Source organism: Tenrec ecaudatus, chromosome 4 (assembly GCF_050624435.1).
Source record: "Tenrec ecaudatus isolate mTenEca1 chromosome 4, mTenEca1.hap1, whole genome shotgun sequence".
Lineage (NCBI taxonomy): Eukaryota > Metazoa > Chordata > Mammalia > Afrosoricida > Tenrecidae > Tenrec > Tenrec ecaudatus.
The window spans coordinates 203,080,792-203,098,804 of NC_134533.1; the positions used below are offsets into that span (position 1 = coordinate 203,080,792).

At 62.5% G+C, this 18,013-nt stretch overlaps 4 protein-coding genes across 7 annotated transcripts; all 4 read right to left on the reverse strand.

Annotated features, from left to right (window-relative positions):
- Window positions 1-358: 358 nt before the first annotated feature.
- HYAL3 (hyaluronidase 3) lies at window positions 359-6,298 on the reverse strand. Of its 2 annotated transcripts, none has more exons than XM_075547407.1 (4): window positions 6,167-6,298; window positions 1,858-2,762; window positions 1,271-1,360; window positions 359-1,154 (listed from the first exon to the last, which is right to left on the reverse strand). In XM_075547407.1, the coding sequence occupies exons 2-4, from the start codon at window positions 2,737-2,739 to the stop codon at window positions 885-887; spliced, it is 1,242 nt and encodes a 413-aa protein (XP_075403522.1). In that variant the 5' UTR covers window positions 2,740-2,762; window positions 6,167-6,298; the 3' UTR covers window positions 359-884. The 2 variants fall into 2 exon arrangements, with proteins under 2 accessions (XP_075403522.1, XP_075403523.1); XM_075547408.1 differs by lacking the exon at window positions 6,167-6,298 and adding an exon at window positions 5,762-6,159.
- On the reverse strand, window positions 3,423-6,306 carry NAA80 (N-alpha-acetyltransferase 80, NatH catalytic subunit). The gene is made up of 2 exons (XM_075547412.1): window positions 6,167-6,306; window positions 3,423-4,685 (listed from the first exon to the last, which is right to left on the reverse strand). Exon 2 carries the CDS (start codon window positions 4,518-4,520, stop codon window positions 3,609-3,611), a length of 912 nt encoding a protein of 303 aa, XP_075403527.1. The 5' UTR covers window positions 4,521-4,685; window positions 6,167-6,306; the 3' UTR covers window positions 3,423-3,608.
- A 520-nt stretch (window positions 6,307-6,826) lies between these two features.
- On the reverse strand, window positions 6,827-9,809 carry HYAL1 (hyaluronidase 1). 2 transcript variants are annotated; one of them, XM_075547415.1, is made up of 4 exons: window positions 9,649-9,809; window positions 8,282-9,205; window positions 7,864-7,953; window positions 6,827-7,707 (listed from the first exon to the last, which is right to left on the reverse strand). In XM_075547415.1, exons 1-4 carry the CDS (start codon window positions 9,667-9,669, stop codon window positions 7,393-7,395), a joined length of 1,350 nt encoding a protein of 449 aa, XP_075403530.1. In that variant the 5' UTR covers window positions 9,670-9,809; the 3' UTR covers window positions 6,827-7,392. The 2 variants fall into 2 exon arrangements, with proteins under 2 accessions (XP_075403530.1, XP_075403529.1); XM_075547414.1 differs by lacking the exon at window positions 9,649-9,809 and having other exon boundaries at window positions 8,282-9,590.
- A 2,549-nt stretch (window positions 9,810-12,358) lies between these two features.
- HYAL2 (hyaluronidase 2) lies at window positions 12,359-17,121 on the reverse strand. Of its 2 annotated transcripts, none has more exons than XM_075547417.1 (4): window positions 16,967-17,121; window positions 14,038-15,007; window positions 13,482-13,571; window positions 12,359-13,070 (listed from the first exon to the last, which is right to left on the reverse strand). In XM_075547417.1, the coding sequence occupies exons 2-4, from the start codon at window positions 14,956-14,958 to the stop codon at window positions 12,660-12,662; spliced, it is 1,422 nt and encodes a 473-aa protein (XP_075403532.1). In that variant the 5' UTR covers window positions 14,959-15,007; window positions 16,967-17,121; the 3' UTR covers window positions 12,359-12,659. The 2 variants fall into 2 exon arrangements, with proteins under 2 accessions (XP_075403532.1, XP_075403531.1); XM_075547416.1 differs by lacking the exon at window positions 16,967-17,121 and adding an exon at window positions 15,831-16,057.
- Window positions 17,122-18,013: the final 892 nt, after the last annotated feature.

An 18,013-nucleotide genomic window follows, 5' to 3' on the forward strand; every position in this document is an offset into this window, starting at 1 on the left:
CACTCAAGCGGTGGAAACTACCACTCCCAGGAGGCTGTGCGCGCGGACTCCCGGCGAGCGACTGGGTGCAGAGCAGCTCGGGAATTGTAGTCGGCCTCCGGGAGTAGCCTGCTACGCTAGCTGGACTATGCACCCACAATGCCCCGCACACACACCCCCCTCCCCCGCACCAGCCGCACACCTGCGGGATCGTTAACTCAGAAGTTGCCCCCTTGGAGCAGCGCCCCAAGGCAGGGCTGACATCTCAGGCTTCTCGAAGCAAGGCAATCGCCACGGATCCTCGTGGCCATTTCGATCAAGTGACCAGGGAAGGAGGGAGGAGCTCGGTGGGAAAGTGAAGGCAGCCAAAATCAGCCAGTGAGAGAAAGATTGAGTTTATGATGAAAGCAGCGTATGGACAAGAGTTTTGCATGCCCAGTTCAGTGCAGATCTCCCTGGGGCTCCTCAGCCCGTGACTCTGCCTCCTGTGACCTCCTCATAGACCCAGTCCAGTGTGGACACCAGACCTTGGGCCGACAGTCCTAAGGACCAGGAACCTTGGCTTCCTCTTCAGGAGGGCTCAGATTTGTATTACCTTTAAAACAACGCCGTTATTCTTTAGGGGAGCTTAAGGCCTCATCTTTCTCCCTCAGCTAGTGGTTTCTAACTGCTGACTTGTGTCACCAGGGCTTCTTGGGTGGTGGTGGGAGGCTGTTCAGTGTTTCCCCTGGGTCTTTGCACCTTGCAGGAGGCAGAGGAGAGAGTAACCTTTGTGCTCTGGAGCAGGAGGGCTGACCGAGCTGAACAGAGTAGGGGTGGGCCACAGGCTCCCCTCTAGGGCTGAGCAGGTTGCTGCAGGGACAAGAGCAGTAGGTCTGGGGGTGGGGGGCAGGTGACTCCCGGCTTTAGTTGCACTCCTTAGGCCCTGCCTCGCGCTCCTGGCAGGTAGGCCCAGCCCAGCCTCGGTAACAGTGGCACCTGAAGGCCCCCCAAGCTCCAGGGGCACCATCTGGCTGAAGATGCAGAAAGGCTTCCAGCTGCTCTGGGTCTCGCCGGGTGCAGCGTCCATGACCGTGGCAGCGCTGGTGACTGCAGGCCACAGCTGCCCTGGTCACATTGATCACGTAGGGGCCCAAGGTGCCCACCAGGTAATGGTGGAGACGCCAGCATTCTTCCTGGGGGTGGGAAGGAGGTGGGGGTGTATGCCACAGCTTCTGCCCCATGCCCCAACACCAGCCTTCCCGACCCTGGGGGCCAGCAAGACTGGCAGGCTGGAGGGCACAGGACTCACCTTGGATCGAGAGAGGCTCAGGTCCCCCCAGAGCACCACACCAGCTGCACCCAGCGCCGCGCTCACCCCCATTGTGTGCAGGAGCTCCTCCTGGAGGAAGAGAGCTGCTCAGCTCAGTCCAGGTTGGCCCTCTGATCACCCTAGTCTGATTCTGATCCCCTTGGGCACTGAGCTTTTAAGTCAGTGGTTCTCAACTTCCTCATGCCTAGACCCTTTCATACAGTTCCTCATGTGGTGCTGACACCCCAACCAAAAAATTAATTTCATTGCTACTTTATAACTGTCATTTTGCTACTGTTATAAATAGGGCGATCCCTGTGAAAGGGTAGTTCGACCCCCAAAGGGGTCACAACCCACAGGTTGAGAACCGCTGCTCTAAGTGGCCTCTCAGGCCTGTGACTCCAAGAAATATTTCCCTTTAAACCAGTGCTCCAAAGGCAGGGGGCCTTGCCTTCCCCCCAAGATCCTCTAGGACAAAGCCAAGCTTCCCTCATCACATGTCCTGTGGGAGGGCCTCCCCTCCAGGGAACCCTGGGCCTTTCCAGAGGGTAGGTCCCATCCAGACTGCTAGTCCTGTTTCCACTCACCTGGGAGAGGAACCTCCCCGAGTCGCGGTGTGTGAGGCGGGCATAGGCCAGGACGGGCAGTGGGTGCAGGTGCCCAGTGCGGGCCACATGGAAAGCTTCTTCAAGGCGGTGCCGGACATAGGACTGGAAGTGGGCAGGTGGCAGTCTGGGCGGGAGGTAGATGCTGGGGAACAGGGCACTGGAGGCGGCCCACAGCCAGTGCAGCTGCCTGTTGCGAGCAAGCGTGGCCGCGTGGCAGCGGCCAGTGTAGTTGGAGGCCACGCTGTGCCAGCCATTACCACAGGCTGGGAATCGATAGAAGCCCCATAGCCCATGAGGCCGAAGCGCCCGGCCCAGGCGCAGGGTGCCTTCCATCAGTACACGGGCTGCCTGTTCGAAGCCAATGTGGGCCTCATGGAGCTGTTCCTCGGGGTCCAGGTCAGGAAACACCTGCCGTGCCCAAGCTCTTGAGGCTGCCCAATAAACCCGCCGGCGGCCCCAGTTCCCAGCCCAGAGTGGACACCACTCCTCCCAGTCCAGCACTGCTGGGCCAGCAAAGCCAGGGTCCAGGCTGTGGCGGATCTGACAGGCAGCCCATGCCAGGTGGTGGTGGAGGGGCACAGCCTGGGGGATGCCCCCATGATGAGCTTTGCCCCCGGGTCCAAAGTAGGGGTAGAGGCCAAGCTGGTTCTTATAGAAGATAGTGATGTTCTGCCCTTGGAAGCATTGGCCACGGTTGGCTGTGATGCCCAGGGCCTGGAGTGGCAGGCATATGCCGAAGCGGTCCTTACAGTGTGCTGAGGGCACGTTCCACAGAACGGAGAAGGGGCGCTCAGGGGCCCCCAGCGAGGCCTGGCCACGCCCCAGGCACAGGGCCACCCCCAGCACCAGGGCCAGGTGCATGATCGTGCCCCAGGGGCAGAAACCTGCAGGAGAAGAGAGGGCACAGAGCTTAGGGACCAGGGCTGCTCCCCAGCCCCTTCCCAAGAAGATCTGGGGGCTTTGGAAAACAGTCCCCAAGGGGTCTCACATGATCAAGCACACCCCCACACTGGCCTAGGCAGCTCTCTTGGCGGGTCTCCCCCTCTGTGCCCTCCCACACCTGGCACTCCCAGAGGGCTCTTCTTGCCTCTCCCCGTCTTGTTCGCTTCCTGGCCTGGCTAGTTCCTGCTCAGCACTGTTTCTGCAGTGACCACACTTCCCTGGGACAGGTTCCCTGGATCCAGAGGTGGGGTGAGGCCAACTGGCTCCCACCGTGGTGCTTCCCCTGTCCCAGCATGTACCCTGTCACGGGCTCTCTGTGTCCTTCTGGGTCAAGAGCCTATTTATTCCTCCATGGCTGTGCCCGGATCAGGCCTGGCACGCAGCAGGTGCTCAGTGCGTGGTGGGCAGTGAATGAATGAGAAGGGACTAGCTGCCCTGGTTTTGTTTCCTGGGTCCGGCAGGGTGAGAGGGGCAAAGGGCAGGTGTCTCTCCACCAGGGTTCTGAGGCCAGGGTGGGTCTGGGGCTCCTGAAGGGACAGGGGTCCTGAGACCAGCTGGGAGGCAGGAGTGGGGAGGAGGGTTATCCAATGAGCAGTCACATCTACACCCGACAGAAGCCTTTATTCAGCCCCTCTGACAGCTCTGAGCCGGGGCCTGAGGGCACCTCGTGGCCCTACTGGCACTCAGGAAGTATGGGCAGGTCTAGCTCCATTCCCACGGTCTAGGGGCTGGCACTGCCCTGGGCAGGCCATGGGTCCAGGAGGACAGTGCCTCGTCCCAAGTGGCCCTCAGAGGACCTTTTCCATCCAGAAGATGGGGGAACCCCTCAGGTCCCGGTAACGTGTCTCTAGCAGACTTTGTGGAGAGGTGCCTGCTGGGGGCTGGATGGGCAGAGGCTCTGGCAGTGGAGGGGGTGGTGGCAACGGGGGCCCCTTTGGGGCTCCTATCACCCCTTGGGGAGTCAGGCTGGGGCCCTTGAAGGGTGGCTGGAGATGGGAGGCCCTGGGTAAGGCGCCGAGTAGGGCGGCAGGCAGTCTTCGGCTGGTGAAGACAAGGCCCTGCACAGGCTCACTCAGCTGGTAGCCCAGGTGGGCATAAAAGTAGAGCTGATCGTGGGTAGTGAGGTGCAGCCGGCAAAAACCCCGGGCCTTGGCAAACCCCTCCAGGCCCTCCATGAGGCGGCGGCCAAAGCCTCGGCCCCTCAATGCCCGGGCCACCACCACTGTCTCTACAAGGAGACTCTGGGGCTGGCCCAACACCCGGGACAGGCGGGCATGGCCCACCACAGTGGGGGCCACCCCAGGCGTGGAGCAGGTGCTCAGCAGCATCAGGCAGAGTGGGAAGGCGTCTGAGGACTGGCCGAGGGAGTGGAGGCGGGAGGCCCGGCTGCGAGGCCACTGCTCATTGATGAGGTCAGCACAGGCTTCCAGGAGCTCAGGCCTCTGGTGCACAGGCTCCAGGGTCAGTTCAGCCAGGCTGGGGCTGGGGGGCCCCTCTGGCTGGTGTGCAGGCTCTGGAAGCATCTCAGCAGCCCCAGGCCTGAGGGGCATCTCCGGAGGGCACGCCGGACTTGGGGTCAGCTCAGCTAGCCTGGGGCTTGACGGCAGCTCTGGTTGATGTGAGGGGTCCACAGTCCACTCTGGAAGGCATGCGGGGTACGGGAGCGGCTGGACTGGGCTGGGCCTCAGGATCAGCTCCATCCAATGGGCAGGGTCTGAATGGGGTTGGCTGGGATTCAAAGTGAGCTCTTGCTGAAGGCAGGATTCGAGGTCAGCCACACCAGGCTGCAGGGCGCTCGGTGCTCAGTTGGGGGTTAAGGCTGCAGCCTCCAGGCAGTAGCGTCTTCTCAGACCCCACGGGGTCTCCTGTGGACAATAGCCCATGCTGGGCCTGGCCAGGCTGGGAAGGCAGGCAGGGGCTGGGCAGAGACTGGGGGAGGGAAGAGGTGTCCAGCAGAATAGGGATGTCATGCATCTTGGAACTGGGATATCATGGGCTGTAGCTTTGTCCTCAGTCGCACCCGATTGCTCGCAGGTGACCTGCAAGCCCACTCCCTACACCTAGGGGGACTGACTCAGGTGAAAGGCAGTGTGTCTGGGTTCAAGGTGACCTGTCCCACACTGGAAGAAGGTTGAGGGCAAGGGTGAGCCCAGGAGCCTTGGCCTGGGCCTAATCTGCTGTCTGTCTTCCTCAGGCCTTCACTGAGCTGGGCCAACTAACCCAGCCCCGCTCGCTGGCCATCCTGTCTTCAGTAGTCCACCACCAAAGCTGGTCAGTCATTGGCTAGATCATGAAAAATTCGGTGGCCTCCTAGCTTAAATTCATCCATGACTGCCAACTGTTCTGAGACAACGAAACAGCACTGACTCAAGTTTGCAGACCTCTGAGCTAGCCAAGCCTGGGCTGCCACTGACCTTCCCCACAGCCTCAGCTTTCCTGCCCTTCCCACCAGGGGCAGAATCCAAGGCCCCTTCCCCAACTCTGTCCAGTTCACAGCACGCTCACCAAGCAGGGACCCAATTGTGTGCCCCTCACACTCCCCGATGGTGCACAGTCACGAGCAATGAGGCTCCTGCAGGTCTGGTTCCCCATTGCCCTGAGTTTCATAGCCACCCTAGATAAGGGCTATAGCTTCCTTCCTCCATCTACTGGAGGTACCTAACGGCTGCCTAGCTGGGGGTGCCCAGCCCCCACTGTGTGCCCCCACTGGGTCAGGCCCTGCTGGCAGGACTCTCTCCTATGGGATTCCCTATAGGATTCCGAGGGTGGGGGACAACTGGGCCCCACTCCTATACTCCTCTGCTCCAGGAGGGGTGTCTTGATCTTACCCCCCATCTCCCCAGGAGAGGGGCCTGAAGTTGGGGGTGTTCAATACTGGCCAGTCTCAGGAAGGCTCCTCCCCTCACACTACATCCCACTCAGAAGTTAGTAGGGCACTTACCTGCACCAGCCAGGTCCGAAGCTGTGTAGTAGCACCCTACTCTCGGCAGAGAGGAAGCCCCCAGGACCCGCCCCTAGGCAGAGCCCTACCCTAAGTGGCCGCTTTAACCTGCTCCGTACCGACTCCACCTCCTTTGACCGAAAGGCGCACGGCTCCTGCATCTCCCCGCCCCCGAGAGGATCTGCACCATTTCTCTGATGCCTCGGTTTCCCCCTCCCACCGGGGGGGTCACGGCCAGAGACTTGGGGCTTCAGAAGTTTGACTATGGGTAGGTGTGGCCCGGCTTACTCCGGGAGGTAACGACTCCCGACGCAGGGAGGGCATACAGGGCAACACAGCCACGTGGGGGCCGCAGGCGCGGCCCAGGGGAGGATGGGGGTGCGCTGGGGGAGGGCGGGTACTGACATCTTGACGCCGGGCTCCGGGATGCGCCGCGTCCACGCTCGGCCCGCCTCGCTCGGGATCTCGCTCTGGTTTGGGTTCCTCCGTTCGGCCTTCCGCTCCGGCCCCCAGCGGTCCGGCGGACACACTGCAGTCGTCGGCGCCCGCGACCCACGACCAGGTCCCGGCGTCGCCCCCGGCCCCCAGCCCCGCGCGCCCGGCCTCTCCAGTCCCCCTGACGCCCCGCCCCTGGTGCGCGCGTCACAACGCTGACCCGGCAGAGACTCGGCCTAGCCCTGGCTCCGCCCTCGCTCCGCCCCGCCAGCCCGGCTAATCACAGCGCCGATCCAGCACAAGCCCCGCCCCGCGGACTCCGCCTCTTCCCCACGGGTCCCGCCTCTCTCCTGCTCTGCCGAGGCCCTGCCCCCCGCTCGGGCGTCACAACCTCCACTGGGCTCAGGCCCCACCTCCAGAGGGTGGAGCTTCCGCCCCGCCGGACTTTTGGGCACGCCCCCGCCCTCTCCAACCCACCCTGTCAGCCCGCCCTAACCCGTTCCCAGCTTTGGAAGGGTCTGGTGCAGTTTTCCTGCTGACATTTGGACCTCGCCCTGGGAAGCAGATTCTTCCCTGTGCCCTGTGGACGGGACCCCTTGCACATTATAGGCGCTCAATAAGCAGCTCTCGAACTTCCTTGTTTGCTTTATTTGCGGGGCTGTGCGGAGCTTGGGCCACAGAATGGTAAGGGTTTGTGCATGGCTGGTCACCATCAGTCAACACACAGGAAGGAGCTCCAGGGTTCCACCACGGAGGATCGCGCCTGCGTTCGAATGCAGCTTCTCCTGCTAACCGACCGATCCACTTGCGCAAACCTCTTGCCCTCCCTGGTAGCTGCCTCTCCTATTCGTGTTTGGGGGGTTACAGGAGCGTGCCCACTTTCAGTACTGGGCACAGGGCTTGGCCTGGAGAAGGTGCACAGTGAATACTGATTTCAGAGTCAAGACTGGCTCAGAGTCTCTGGAGGACTTTGCTCTGAGCTGCTGGGCCGGGGACCCGAGGCTCTCACTCCCTACGTGACTGCTGGGCCCCCAGCATGTGTGCATGCTCAGGGTGGTGACTGAGTGTACACCTGACTCTGACGTGGCTTGTGTGACACTGACTGTGCCTATACTGGGTAGTCATGGCCGGGTCCGGACAGATGTGTGTGTGTGTGTGTATGTGTGAGCACTTGCAGGTGACCAGCCTCCGGATCCTCATATACCCTGCTGCTCACACCACGCTCCCTGCCAGCCACTGTAGCAGCGACACATGAACTCCTCAGCCATCTGAGCCTGATCCTCAGGGGACAAGGCCCCCTGCAGGGTCAGGGGCCCACCACCAGGTGAGGGCTGGATGGAGAAACTGGCGGGGTTGAGGAAGAGGAGGGCCTCTGGGTGGCCGGGGCGGCGGGCACAGCGGCCATGGCCCGAGCACAGGGCCTGGCTGCACAGGAGCGCCCCGCTGGTCACGTTCAGGATGAAGTGACCCAGGGTGGTGTCCACGTACTCCTTGATGGCCTGGCATGACTCCTGGGGGAGAGGAGAGGACACTGCGTCATCGAACACCCAGGGCACTGAGTCACTTAATCTTGTGTTTGGCTAGCTATGGGGGAGGCAGGAAAGGTGGGCCAGGGTCTCCGCAGCCTGGTGGCCCCAGCCCACCCGTCACCCCACTGGGCTGCTCACCGCGGTCCGTGTGTTCTCCGAGCTCACCCAGAGCACCACTCCTGCTGCTCCCTGGGCTGCAGTCTCCCCCAGGCTCTGCTCCAGGGCATCCTGGGAAAGGGGCAGCACAGCTCAGGGACTGCTGCACCACCACCACCTGCTCCCCCGCCCCCAGGTGGGACACATGCAGCTCTTTAACCCTCCAGCTGAGACTACACCACTGGGGTGGCCAGAGGTCAAGCTGTCCCTCTCTAGGCCGAGAATGTCACACCAGCCGGGACTGCAGCATGCTCAAGTGGGCACAGAGCCAAGGCTCAAAGAAGGTGTGGAGGAAGAGATGAAAGTGTCCTAAGGCTGTGTGGCCACTACTCCCTTCCCCCCACCCCCTGGCTGACCAGGCAAGTTCACAAGGTGGGCAGGGTCACAGGAAGTGACTCACCAGAGACAGGAAGTGATTAGTCATCTTGTAGAAGATCTGAGCATAGGGCAGCACGGGTAGGTCACTGACCCCAGCAGCCTGGGCCACCTGGAAGGCCTCCTCCACGACATGCCGCACAAACATCTGTGTCTTCCCGCTGCCCTTCAGCGCTTCGGGCAGGTAGATGCTAGGGTAGAGGGCCCGGCTACGGCGCCAAAGCCACCGCAGCTGGTCATTCTGGGCACGGACGTCCGTGGGACACTGGCCTGTGTAGTTGGGGCTGAGAAAGTCATAGTTGTAACACGCAGGGTAGCTATAGAAGCCCCAGAGGCCGCGAGGCCGCAGAGCTTGCCCCAGCTGAAGGGTGCCCACCATCCAGGCCTGCGCAGCCTCCTGGAACTGGTTCTCAGCTGCCGCCTCCACCTTGTAAGGGGGCCAGTCAGGGTGCTCTGTCTGCACCAGCTCCCGCGAGCGCTGCCGGTAAATGTCCTTGCTGTCCCAGTTGAAGGCCCAACGTGGGCGCCATGATTCCCAGTCAATAACCGCCAGGCCAGAGAAGTCGGGCTGGGGCATGGCAGTCAGGATGTCCTGGTATGCAAGGGCCAGGTGGGTGGACAGGCTGGCGTTCTGGGGCAGGCCACCAGCCACGGGCTCCCCGGTAGCTGTGTAGTAGGGGTACGTACCCAGCTGGGCGCTGTAGAAGATGGTCATGTCAGGGCCACGGAAGGCCTGCTCTGGGTTGGCGACCACATCGAACGCACTGACGTCCACATCTACGCTGTGTCTCTCCAGGCACCCCTGGGTGTCTGCATTCCAGATGGTGGTGAACGGTCGGTTGGGTACCACAGTGTCCCTGGTGCCTTGGGCCGTGCCCAGCAAGGCCAGGAAGAGTGCGCAGGAGGGCAGCAGCCGGCCTGCCATGGCTCGGGGTGGGTCTGAGAGAACCTGGTCGAGGGAGGCAGAGCTGAGAGCAGGCCTTCCGACTCTAAGGAGCCCCTTGCTCATTCACCCATCCTGACTCTGACTTCAAGCAAATATTGACCTGCAGGCCCCAGGTGGGTCAGCGGCACAGGGGTGGGGGTGGTGCGGAGAGGACATTCCTGGGGTTGGTGGTCCTATGTTGAGTTGCTTCCTGGGCCGGGCCTCAGCCTTCTACCTCACAGACCTTACCCACCAGCCCTTTTCCCCAAGGCCTAAGAGGACCGACTTCCGTTGAACAGAGCCAAGAGCCAGGTCCGTGGTTGGCCCTTCCACCGACCTGCTGGTGTGAGCTTTCCCTGTCCCTCCCCCTGGAATCCCAGCCAGTCATCAGAGGAGCCGGTATTTAAAGAGGGCAGGGCAGCCTACCCCTCCTGTGGACCCACCAGCCCCAGCTTGTCCCCGCTAACCTCAGGGCTGCGGGACCTCATTCCAAAGTGCCTGACTGAGCCCAGGGTAGTGGGTAAGGCAGGACTCAGGCAGATTCCACTGTTCCTCAACTCTGGCTCCAGCTGCAGGAAGCACTCTGAGAGGAAGCCGGCGCTGCTGGAAAACCTGAGTTTTTGTACGGAGGGGGGGGCGGTCACTCCACCCAGTCTGGGGACACGCCAAGAGGCGGGCCCTGGGCTTAACAGACAGCTATCACTTCTGCTCTCCAAGCAAAGTGCCTTTGGTGGGAGGTGGTGCTTTCCTGTGCTCCCTTCCCCATCCCCACCTCCTAGGGCAGGACTCTGGGTTTATTAGGAGGCCCCAAGAAGGGTGTGTGTGTGTGTGTGTGTGTGTGTGTGTGTGTCCCAGTGCCTGGGACTAGGTGTATGTCTGCCCTGTGACCCCTTGTTTGCACGAGCATGGGTGTGACTACGTTTATCAGTGACCCGAACTTATTCATTAATTTGTGTTTTTACTTGTTCAGACTTAGAAGCTGATTATTGAGACCTCCCAGGGTGACAGGCCCAGGCTGGTCTGCCAGAGTGGGGGATAGGGCCCGGCACATCCTCATCTTGGGTCAAAGAGCTGCCCATGTCAGTGAGCTCCAAGGCCCGGTGGGAGCTGGAGAAAGGATGCTGACTGAGCTGGCAGCTGGAAGGGCTGAGGACAAGGAGGCCTGGGGGCACGGAGGCTGTGGTCACAGTGGCTGTGGCCTGGGCAGTGCGTAGCCACAGGGGCAGTGGAGGGATGCTGTTTGAGAAACAGGCTCTTAGAGCAGTGACCACGGAGGGTCAGAGCCTGGCACAGCCTCCCCCCCAGGACTTAGGGGACTGGAGAGCTGACAGGCTGCACCCAGCCCCCTCTGGGGATCCATGCTTTCAACACCTCTAGGAACTCAACGCTGCTGCCACCGGCACCATCCAAGCAACCGGGACAGTGTTCCAGCTGGCCTCAGCCCAAGGGAGAGGCTCTTTGGGAGGGCAGCAGGAGGAAACCCCCTGGCTTTCCAGGACCCTGCCCAGAGGCCGTCTTACAGGCTCGGCTGGTCAGTGGGTGCAGGTGCTATGTTTGGGGTCAGCCCAGCCTTGCCTGTCCTCTCTGGGTGTGCATGCCCTCCCCTCACTCACAGGACAACTCTGGCTGTACCCTCCCAGGGTCTTCCCCATCTTCCTGGGGAAGTGACGTGTCCACCACAGCTGTGTTGGAGAGGCCTAGATTTTGGTAGTGGTGGTGCCACAGGTGGGCAAGGTAACAGCTGTGTGGTGTTAAGTTTTGTGGACACAGGGTGAAGGTACACAGGGAGTCATGGCTAACATGGTCTGGTGACAGGAGGGGGAGGGGGTGTGAACAGTCGTATGAGATCACAGGTATAGGTATGAAATCACAGGCGTGTGCTGGGCAGTCCCAGCTGGGCAGGAAAGTCACAGGTGTGTCTGGATTACTCATGTATGCGTGTGGGCCCTTTCAGGTGTGGGTGGGGCAGATCACAGGTATGCATGTGGCTCACACCTGTGAGGGGGAGACAGGCGACAGGTGTGGAGGGTCACAGCTGTAGGGGAGACAGGTGACCGCTCCACTTTCTTGCCCTCCCTCTGCTGGGCTTTACTGACCAACACCTGACTCTTCTCTGCCCTTTGCCCACCGTGGCCGTGAGCACCTGGCAGCCCCATGTGAAGGGCTCTCCTTGCCCTCCCAGCCCATCACAGAGCACCCTGCTTTCCATCTTCTGCCCTCCACCTGCCCCACCTGCTTCTCCGAGGCTCAGCCTCCAGACACCTGTCTCACCATGAGTCACCACTCTGGAGATACAGGGAGCACCTCCTGGGGATGGGCCACTCAGATCAGCCCCAGGAGTAAGCTTCCGGAGGGAGGGCAGGGGCCGTGGCAAAAGGGGGCAGTGGGAATAGCGTTGATGGTCAAAGGACAAGGCAAAGACCTAAAGAAGTACTGGGGTGGTGAAGCCAGCTGGTGGCCATCCCTTCTCCCCTGGGGCATCTGGGCATTAGCCATGCCCTCCATGGTCATGGTCAAGATGGAGGTGACCTCTGAGGCCACCTCTGCTCCCCAGCTGCATGGCCCCAGCATGGCCCTCAGTAGTGGGCTGGGAAGGGGCTAAACTTCCAGATTTACTTGCCAAACTCTGGTCCTCCCCGAGCCCCCTTCCCAGGGGCGGGGGGACTGTGTGGGGCAGGAAGAGGCGTGGTGTGTGTGGCTGAAGTCCATTGTCCACAGGAGAGAGGAGTGGCAGAGAGGCCTGTGGGAACAGCAGGGAGGGGTGGCCTGGCTACCTGCCCAAGAAGATCAAACAGCCACCACTCTCCCTTCTCGCTGGGTGGGCGAGGCGAGGCCAAGGGAAGCAGCTGGCAGTGGCCCAGCAAGGGTACAGGGGCAGTGGTGGAGTTGGAGGCACAATAAACTCTGACCCTCACTAGGGTATGGCCCCACCCCACCCCGTCATCATCAGGAAGCAAGCAAGCAAGGCCCTTGGTGCTGGGGTAGAATGTGGGCCCTGCCCAGTAGGCAGGAGTGCTCTGGAGGGAGCGGCCAGCTGGGGGTGCAGATGCCAATGAATGTGCTTGACAGCCTGCATGTCCCAGGCCAGGACCTCACAGGCAGAGGCCAACTGACCTCAAAGCCCCCGGGACACTCTGGAATCTCCCTTAGGCCCTGGCCAGGTACAGGAAGTCCAAGCAGAGAAGCAATTGTTTTTTATTTAATTTACAAAAGAGACCCCAAAAATAATAATAATAAACTATCCAAGGGCAGGGAAGTAGGGTCAGCCCCCCCCTTTGATGTTCCCCATCTTCCCCATGGCAGGGAGTACTGCCCCATCCCCTTAGAACAGGGGCCCGGGGTGGGGAGAGGGTGCCTCTGCTGGGCACCTTGGGGGCCCTGCCCCCATGGGAAGCTCTGTCCACTCCTGCAGACTCTGTGTGCCTGGCAGAGCCCTCATGGCAGAGGCCAGCTTGCTTGGCAGCCAGATGGGAGACCCCTACAAGGTCCAGGGGAGGGCCAGGGCTGTCAGAGCCAGCAGGCTGGGGAGGTGGGGTCTCGCCCATGGCAGACTGGCACCCCCAGCTGCCTTCCCACGGTCCCACTGGCACTGCTCGCCACCCCAGCCCAAGTAGCACTGGCAGCCAAAGTGTGTCTTCAAGTAGTCCCGGTCGGCCCAGCTGAGCTCGCCCTTGGGCCGCAGCTGGGGCTCCCCAGACACGAGGTCGGGCACCAGGCGGAAGCTGCTGGCGCTGAGGTGCAGGAAGGTGTTGGCACTGGGGTCTCGGCGCACGCAGCGCCCATGGCCATGACACTGGGCCCAGCTGCAATACTGGGCAGCCCAGGTCACGTTGACCACGTAGGGGACCAGCAGTTGCGTCAGGTAGTTCTTGAGGTACTGGCAGGTATCCTGAGGACAAAGGCCAAGATCAGGGTCAGCTGCCCAGTCCACTGTATCCACACTGGTGAGCACAGTGCGTTTTTCCTATTAATGTAGGTATGACTGCGTATCTGTGTGGGTGACCCCCTGTACTTCCCCATCACTTGGGATGCATGCACACAGCTCCCGAGCCCATAGTCTCTGCTTCAACAGAAGGAGTGGGGGCAGACCGAAGCTCAGCTAGGCAGGCTGGGAGGGGTGGAACTCTACAGCTGCTGGGCACGGAGTTTCCCCCTTCCCGCAGCAGGGTGGGGGTGCCTTCCTTCTCTGCTGGGGCCAGGGCTGGGGCCAGGACCGCCTCCAGTGGGCAACGGACAAGGCCCAAGCTGGGAGCCGGAGGTGCAAACCTCCTGCACGAGCCGACCGACAGACCCCGCTTACCGGACTCGTGGTGTGCCCTGCGTCACCCCAGAGGATGACGCCTGCTGCGCCCAGGGCTGCGCTCTCGCCGATGGTGGAGATGAGGTCTGTCTGTGGGGGGAGGGCACAGCGGTGAGGGCAGCCTGAGACCCACAGGGCGATGATGACTAAGGGCAGGGTGGCAGGGCCAGGCCTCCAATCCATGCCCACTGTCCCTGGGGTCTGGTCAGCCCTTCTCCCCCTGCAGCCAGGGATCCTTTTACCCTCCAGTGTTTAGTAAGGCTGTCTCCACCCCCGTTTCAGGCCTTCGGTCCCCAGCACTAGTAAACATGGGGACTGAGCCTATCTATTTGGATGGAGTCCAGAGCCCCCCTGGGCCTGCTGGGCCTTGGATTTTCTAGGACGCGGTGGGCTGATTTCTCAGCATCTCTGGGCCTCAGCGTTCTCATCTGTAAGGCAGTGGGACGTGTGGGCGCACGCGTCCCACCCCTATCAATAGACCTAGCAGCCCAAACCTGTCCACCAGGGCAGACGCCCCTAAGTGGAAGGCAGGAGGCGGGCCCAGAGCTGCCCATACCTCGTTGAGCCCCCTGAGCCCTCTGGTGTAGGTGGGCCGCGTGAAGACGTAAACCGGGAGGGCGTGGTTGGCGTGGTGGGTGTTGGCCACGCGCAGAGCCTCTTGGACGCGGAAGCTGACAAACTTGCGGCAGTGGGCCGAGGAGGCCAGGACCTCGTCCAGGTAGACGGAGGGGAAGAGGGCCGTGCTTTCAGCCCACAGCCAGGCGAGCTGGTCGTTGCGGGCGACCTCCACGTCGGGGCAGCGGCCTGTGTAGCTCTCCCAGTTCTGCACGTAGTCATGGTTGTAGCAGTCGGGGAAGAGGTAGAAGCCCCAGAGGTGCTGCGGGCGCACAGCCTTCACCCAGCGCAGGGTCTCCAGCATGAACTGCCGGGCGGCGAACTCGAAGGCACACTGTGCCTGCTTGCCCACACGGTCTTGTAGCCAGTCGGGGTGGAGGTCGGCCACCAGCTTGCGGGACCACTGACGGTACACGTCTTTGTCCTGCCAGTTGCGCACCCACACGGGCCGCCAGTCCTCCCAGTCGATGACGGCCAGCCCCGCGGGCTCCCGCGTGCGGATGTAGTGTTCCACGTGCTGGTGCAGCAGCTTCAGGTGCGCCCAGAGGCTGCCATTCTGGGGTACGCCCCCGTGCACAGAGCGCCCGGCCCCGTCAAAGCGCGGGTACAGGCCCAGCCGGTCTTTGTAGAAGATGGTCACGCTCTGGTTCACCCAGCCCTCGTTCGGGGAGGCCTGCGCGTCGAAGGCCCTCAAATCCAGCAGCACTTTGTGGCGCGGGGCGCAGTCCTGCGTGGGCACGTCCCACGCGACGACAAAGGGCCGGCCGGTGAAGATGGGAGGCGCCGTGGGCTTGAGCTCGGAGGCCCATGCCACCGCCAGCATCAGGGCCAGTGTGACGGCGGGGCTCGGGCCTGCCCGCATGCTGGGGCTGCACTCGGAAGGTGCCACCTGCCTGGCACCAGTTCAGGAGCTGAAGCAGGGTTGGGAGAGAACTCGTCAGACTGGAGAAACTTGAAGGGACCCGCCACAAGCCCGCCTGCCCAGCTCTGCACACCATACAAGGCTGGAACAAACGGGGCCAGGAAACTGCCACCGGCTGTCTGTCTGCGCCTTCCTGGAGCAGGTGGCCGACAGTAAGGGCAGGGACCTCTGGGATCTGGACTCGCGACCAGGGACACTTAGGCCTGATTTAACTAACCCAACAGCACGAGGGTCTAGGGGCCCGAACCCGAGGCCCACCCCATACCCCGTCTACAGCCATTGGTGTCCAGTCTAGACTCTCAAGGAACGATTTCGCTCAAGCAAAGGCAGAGCGCGGCTTCCGTGCGGGGCGGGGGTGGTGGTCTCCGAAGCCCGACGGCACTCGCTGCGGCTGCGGTGGAGGTGGCGCGGGGATCGGTGTCGGCGAGCCCCGCGGAGCAGAAGTGGGAGGCTGTCAAGACTGTCTGGTTCACAGACTCTCTCCGGCCTTAGGGGAGCGGGAGCACTCGCCAGGACAAAGGGGCAGCGGGCCTCCCCCGGGGGCGCTCCCTGGGCCCCGCGGGGTGAGCGGGTCGCCGGCCGGGCCAGGCTGGGGAAAGGCGCATTCCAGGGGCCTTTGTGCGGGACCCCGCCCCCGCCCAGCACGTGCGGCCAGCCCGGCCTGGTGGGGGTGGGGTCCTTGGGTAGTCCCTCGGAGCGCACCCCGGAGAGGAGCTCGAGCCCTGCCGGTGAGGACAGACGTCCCCCCTCACGGCCCCCCGCCTCCTCCCGCCGCCCCCCCCACGACGTCGTCCTGCACTGCCCGCCCTCACCTCGCGCGGGGCGTCGCCGGGACCTGTCCCATGGCCACCGCCACCGGTACCGCCGCCTCCCCCGGCTCCGACAGGCAAACTGGCGGCTAGCTAAGAACCAGCCCGGCTCAGCGCCTCTACGGGCTCCGCCTCCCAGCCCCGGCTCCTTTAAGAATCCAGCGCGGAGGAGGGCCGCAGGCAAGACCTGCAGCCCCGGAGGTTGGTTGCGGCGGTCTCCCGTGCGCCCGGCCCCGGGTTTCGGCTTCTGGGGCTCCCAGACCCTCATCCCGGAAGCGTAGCCACCTATCTGGGGCTATGAGGCCCCTCTCGACGAGGCTTCCTGCAGCAGTCACAGCTGTGAGCGCCCATCAGCCCGAGATGCCCCCCTGCAGTCTGTGGCCGGTGGTACCGTCCTACCCACTCCGCGGTGTCGCCAGCCCCTTAAAGGAGCAGGCACAGGGACAGCGGGATGGAGAGGGGATAAAAGAGGTCGCTCTCCCTCTCCTGGCCTTAACTTGGTGCTGTGGGACCCCCGGACTGCGAGTACCGGCAGGTCCGGCTCTGTACTTCAGAGTGTAGCTCCGAGCCCTGGGGCCCTTTGTGTGGACCTCGGGATCCCGACCAGAGCCAATTCTCGGCCCCCGGACCCAGTTAGGGCCCGCCCCCTCCGGACCAGGACCCCTCCCATAGCTTGGTCCGGAGGGAAGCCCAGCCCGCGGCCAGGCTGGGGGAAGGGAACCAAACTCCCCCGGCCGTCACGGTCGGGGTGGGCAGGCAGTGCTAGTCTGAGGATCGCTACTGGGATGGGTAGAACTGAGAGTGGCGAGGCCCAGCGGGACACCCGCTGTTTCCTGCCTGGAAACCTGCTCCCTCCTGCCAGTTTCTAGCGGGGACCCTTCAAGGCCATCCTTGCAGGATTTCGGGGAAAGACCATGGAGGGGCTCCCAGGATGTCCCGATCCTGGGTCCACTAACCCCGCATGCCTCCCGATGAGCAGCAGCAGACAGAGCTGGGCTGGGTCGAGCCCTGTGTGAGCCCCTTTCTAGATCCACTCTCCCTTATGCAGCTCAGCTCAGGATGGGGAGGAGAGTAAGGGGGCGTTGCTCAGGGCGCATCTACGGTGCGTGCACCGCCTGTCTGTTCTGCTCTAGGCTCACCTGCTTGGGAGCTTGTCGGCCCAGTAGGTCGCCAGCCGCCCTCCTTCCCGGATGAGCTTCTTCGGCAGGGCCACTTGAACCAGCTGCTGCCCTAGGGGCTGTCCACAGGCTGAGGGCTTGCTAGATAAACCTTATCCTTCTCCAACTGGTTACCGCCTCCCACCCCAGCCCTTTCTCCTCACTTCCTGCTGCCCCTCAAAGCGGAAAGGGCCAGGAACAGGCTCAGGGGAGGGAACGCCTAGTCCCTGTTTCCCTCTGGCACATGGGGTTGGCTGGCTGCCCTCCTCACCATCCCCTGACCAGGCACTGGCCCCACCAACTGCACCAGGTGACAGGAAGGCTGAAGGCCTGGGCTTAGAGGCTGGCTCACCCCCCCCACACACACACACACACTGGGCACACCTCTTCTTCCCATGGTCTGGTCTGGGCCCCTGCTCAAATGTAGGTGTGAGTGGAGGGGACCTGGTGAAGTGCTACTTTTGGGAATCAGACTCTTTGGGGCGTGTCAGGTGCTGGTCTGTACAGTAAGGGAACCGCCCCCTCAGAGGGGGTCTGAAGGAAGGAAGCCCAGGCCACCTAATGCCAACTTGGAGTTGATCAGCAGTTTGAAACCACCAGCCGCTTTTCTGGGGAGTCTCTCAAAGTCTTGGAGACCCACAAGGGCGGTCCTACAGGGTCTCAGAGGTGGCTTCCACGCCACTGCAGTGAGGTTGGACTGTATAAGTGTCTCAGTGTGCCAGGATGAGGAGAGGGGCTGGAGAGTTCTGCTGGGGCCGGGGCCTGCCTTGAAATCTTATTCCCAGAGCATAAAGCTCCTTACGCGTAGGGGGTGCCGGGGGGAGAGCAAAGGGATGTGTCCCTGTGTTAAAGGGAGTTCACAATGCCCCAGGCCCCAGGGAGGCTGAAGTAGACCCCACAGACAACCCCCTCACCACTATCCCACCCCCACCTCCTACAGGCCCAGGGCTTCTCCTAAGGGGCTATATGAAATGAGGGTGAGGGAGAGGAGCAAGATCGGGCAACTAGCTTGGTATGTCTCTGGCCCTG

What these genes read in the sequence shown, in the direction of transcription:
- HYAL3 (XM_075547407.1), bottom strand. Translation starts at nt 2,739, where the DNA reads ATGCACCTGGCCCTGGTGCTGGGGGTGGCCCTGTGCCTGGGGCGTGGC. An exon ending in CGGGGAGGTTCCTCTCCCAG is followed by an intron (nt 1,361 to 1,857) that starts GTGAGTGGAAAC and finishes CTCTTCCTCCAG; the next exon opens with GAGGAGCTCCTGCACACAAT. An exon ending in TGAGCCTCTCTCGATCCAAG is followed by an intron (nt 1,155 to 1,270) that starts GTGAGTCCTGTG and finishes TCCCACCCCCAG; the next exon opens with GAAGAATGCTGGCGTCTCCA.
- NAA80 (XM_075547412.1), bottom strand. Translation starts at nt 4,520, where the DNA reads ATGGAGCTGATCCTGAGGCCCAGCCCAGTCCAGCCGCTCCCGTACCCC.
- HYAL1 (XM_075547414.1), bottom strand. Translation starts at nt 9,265, where the DNA reads ATGAGCAAGGGGCTCCTTAGAGTCGGAAGGCCTGCTCTCAGCTCTGCC. An exon ending in CTAATCACTTCCTGTCTCTG is followed by an intron (nt 7,954 to 8,281) that starts GTGAGTCACTTC and finishes CCCCTTTCCCAG; the next exon opens with GATGCCCTGGAGCAGAGCCT. An exon ending in CGGAGAACACACGGACCGCG is followed by an intron (nt 7,708 to 7,863) that starts GTGAGCAGCCCA and finishes CCTCTCCCCCAG; the next exon opens with GAGTCATGCCAGGCCATCAA.
- HYAL2 (XM_075547417.1), bottom strand. Translation starts at nt 14,958, where the DNA reads ATGCGGGCAGGCCCGAGCCCCGCCGTCACACTGGCCCTGATGCTGGCG. An exon ending in GGCTCAGGGGGCTCAACGAG is followed by an intron (nt 13,572 to 14,037) that starts GTATGGGCAGCT and finishes CTCCCCCCACAG; the next exon opens with ACAGACCTCATCTCCACCAT. An exon ending in CAGGGCACACCACGAGTCCG is followed by an intron (nt 13,071 to 13,481) that starts GTAAGCGGGGTC and finishes CTTTGTCCTCAG; the next exon opens with GATACCTGCCAGTACCTCAA.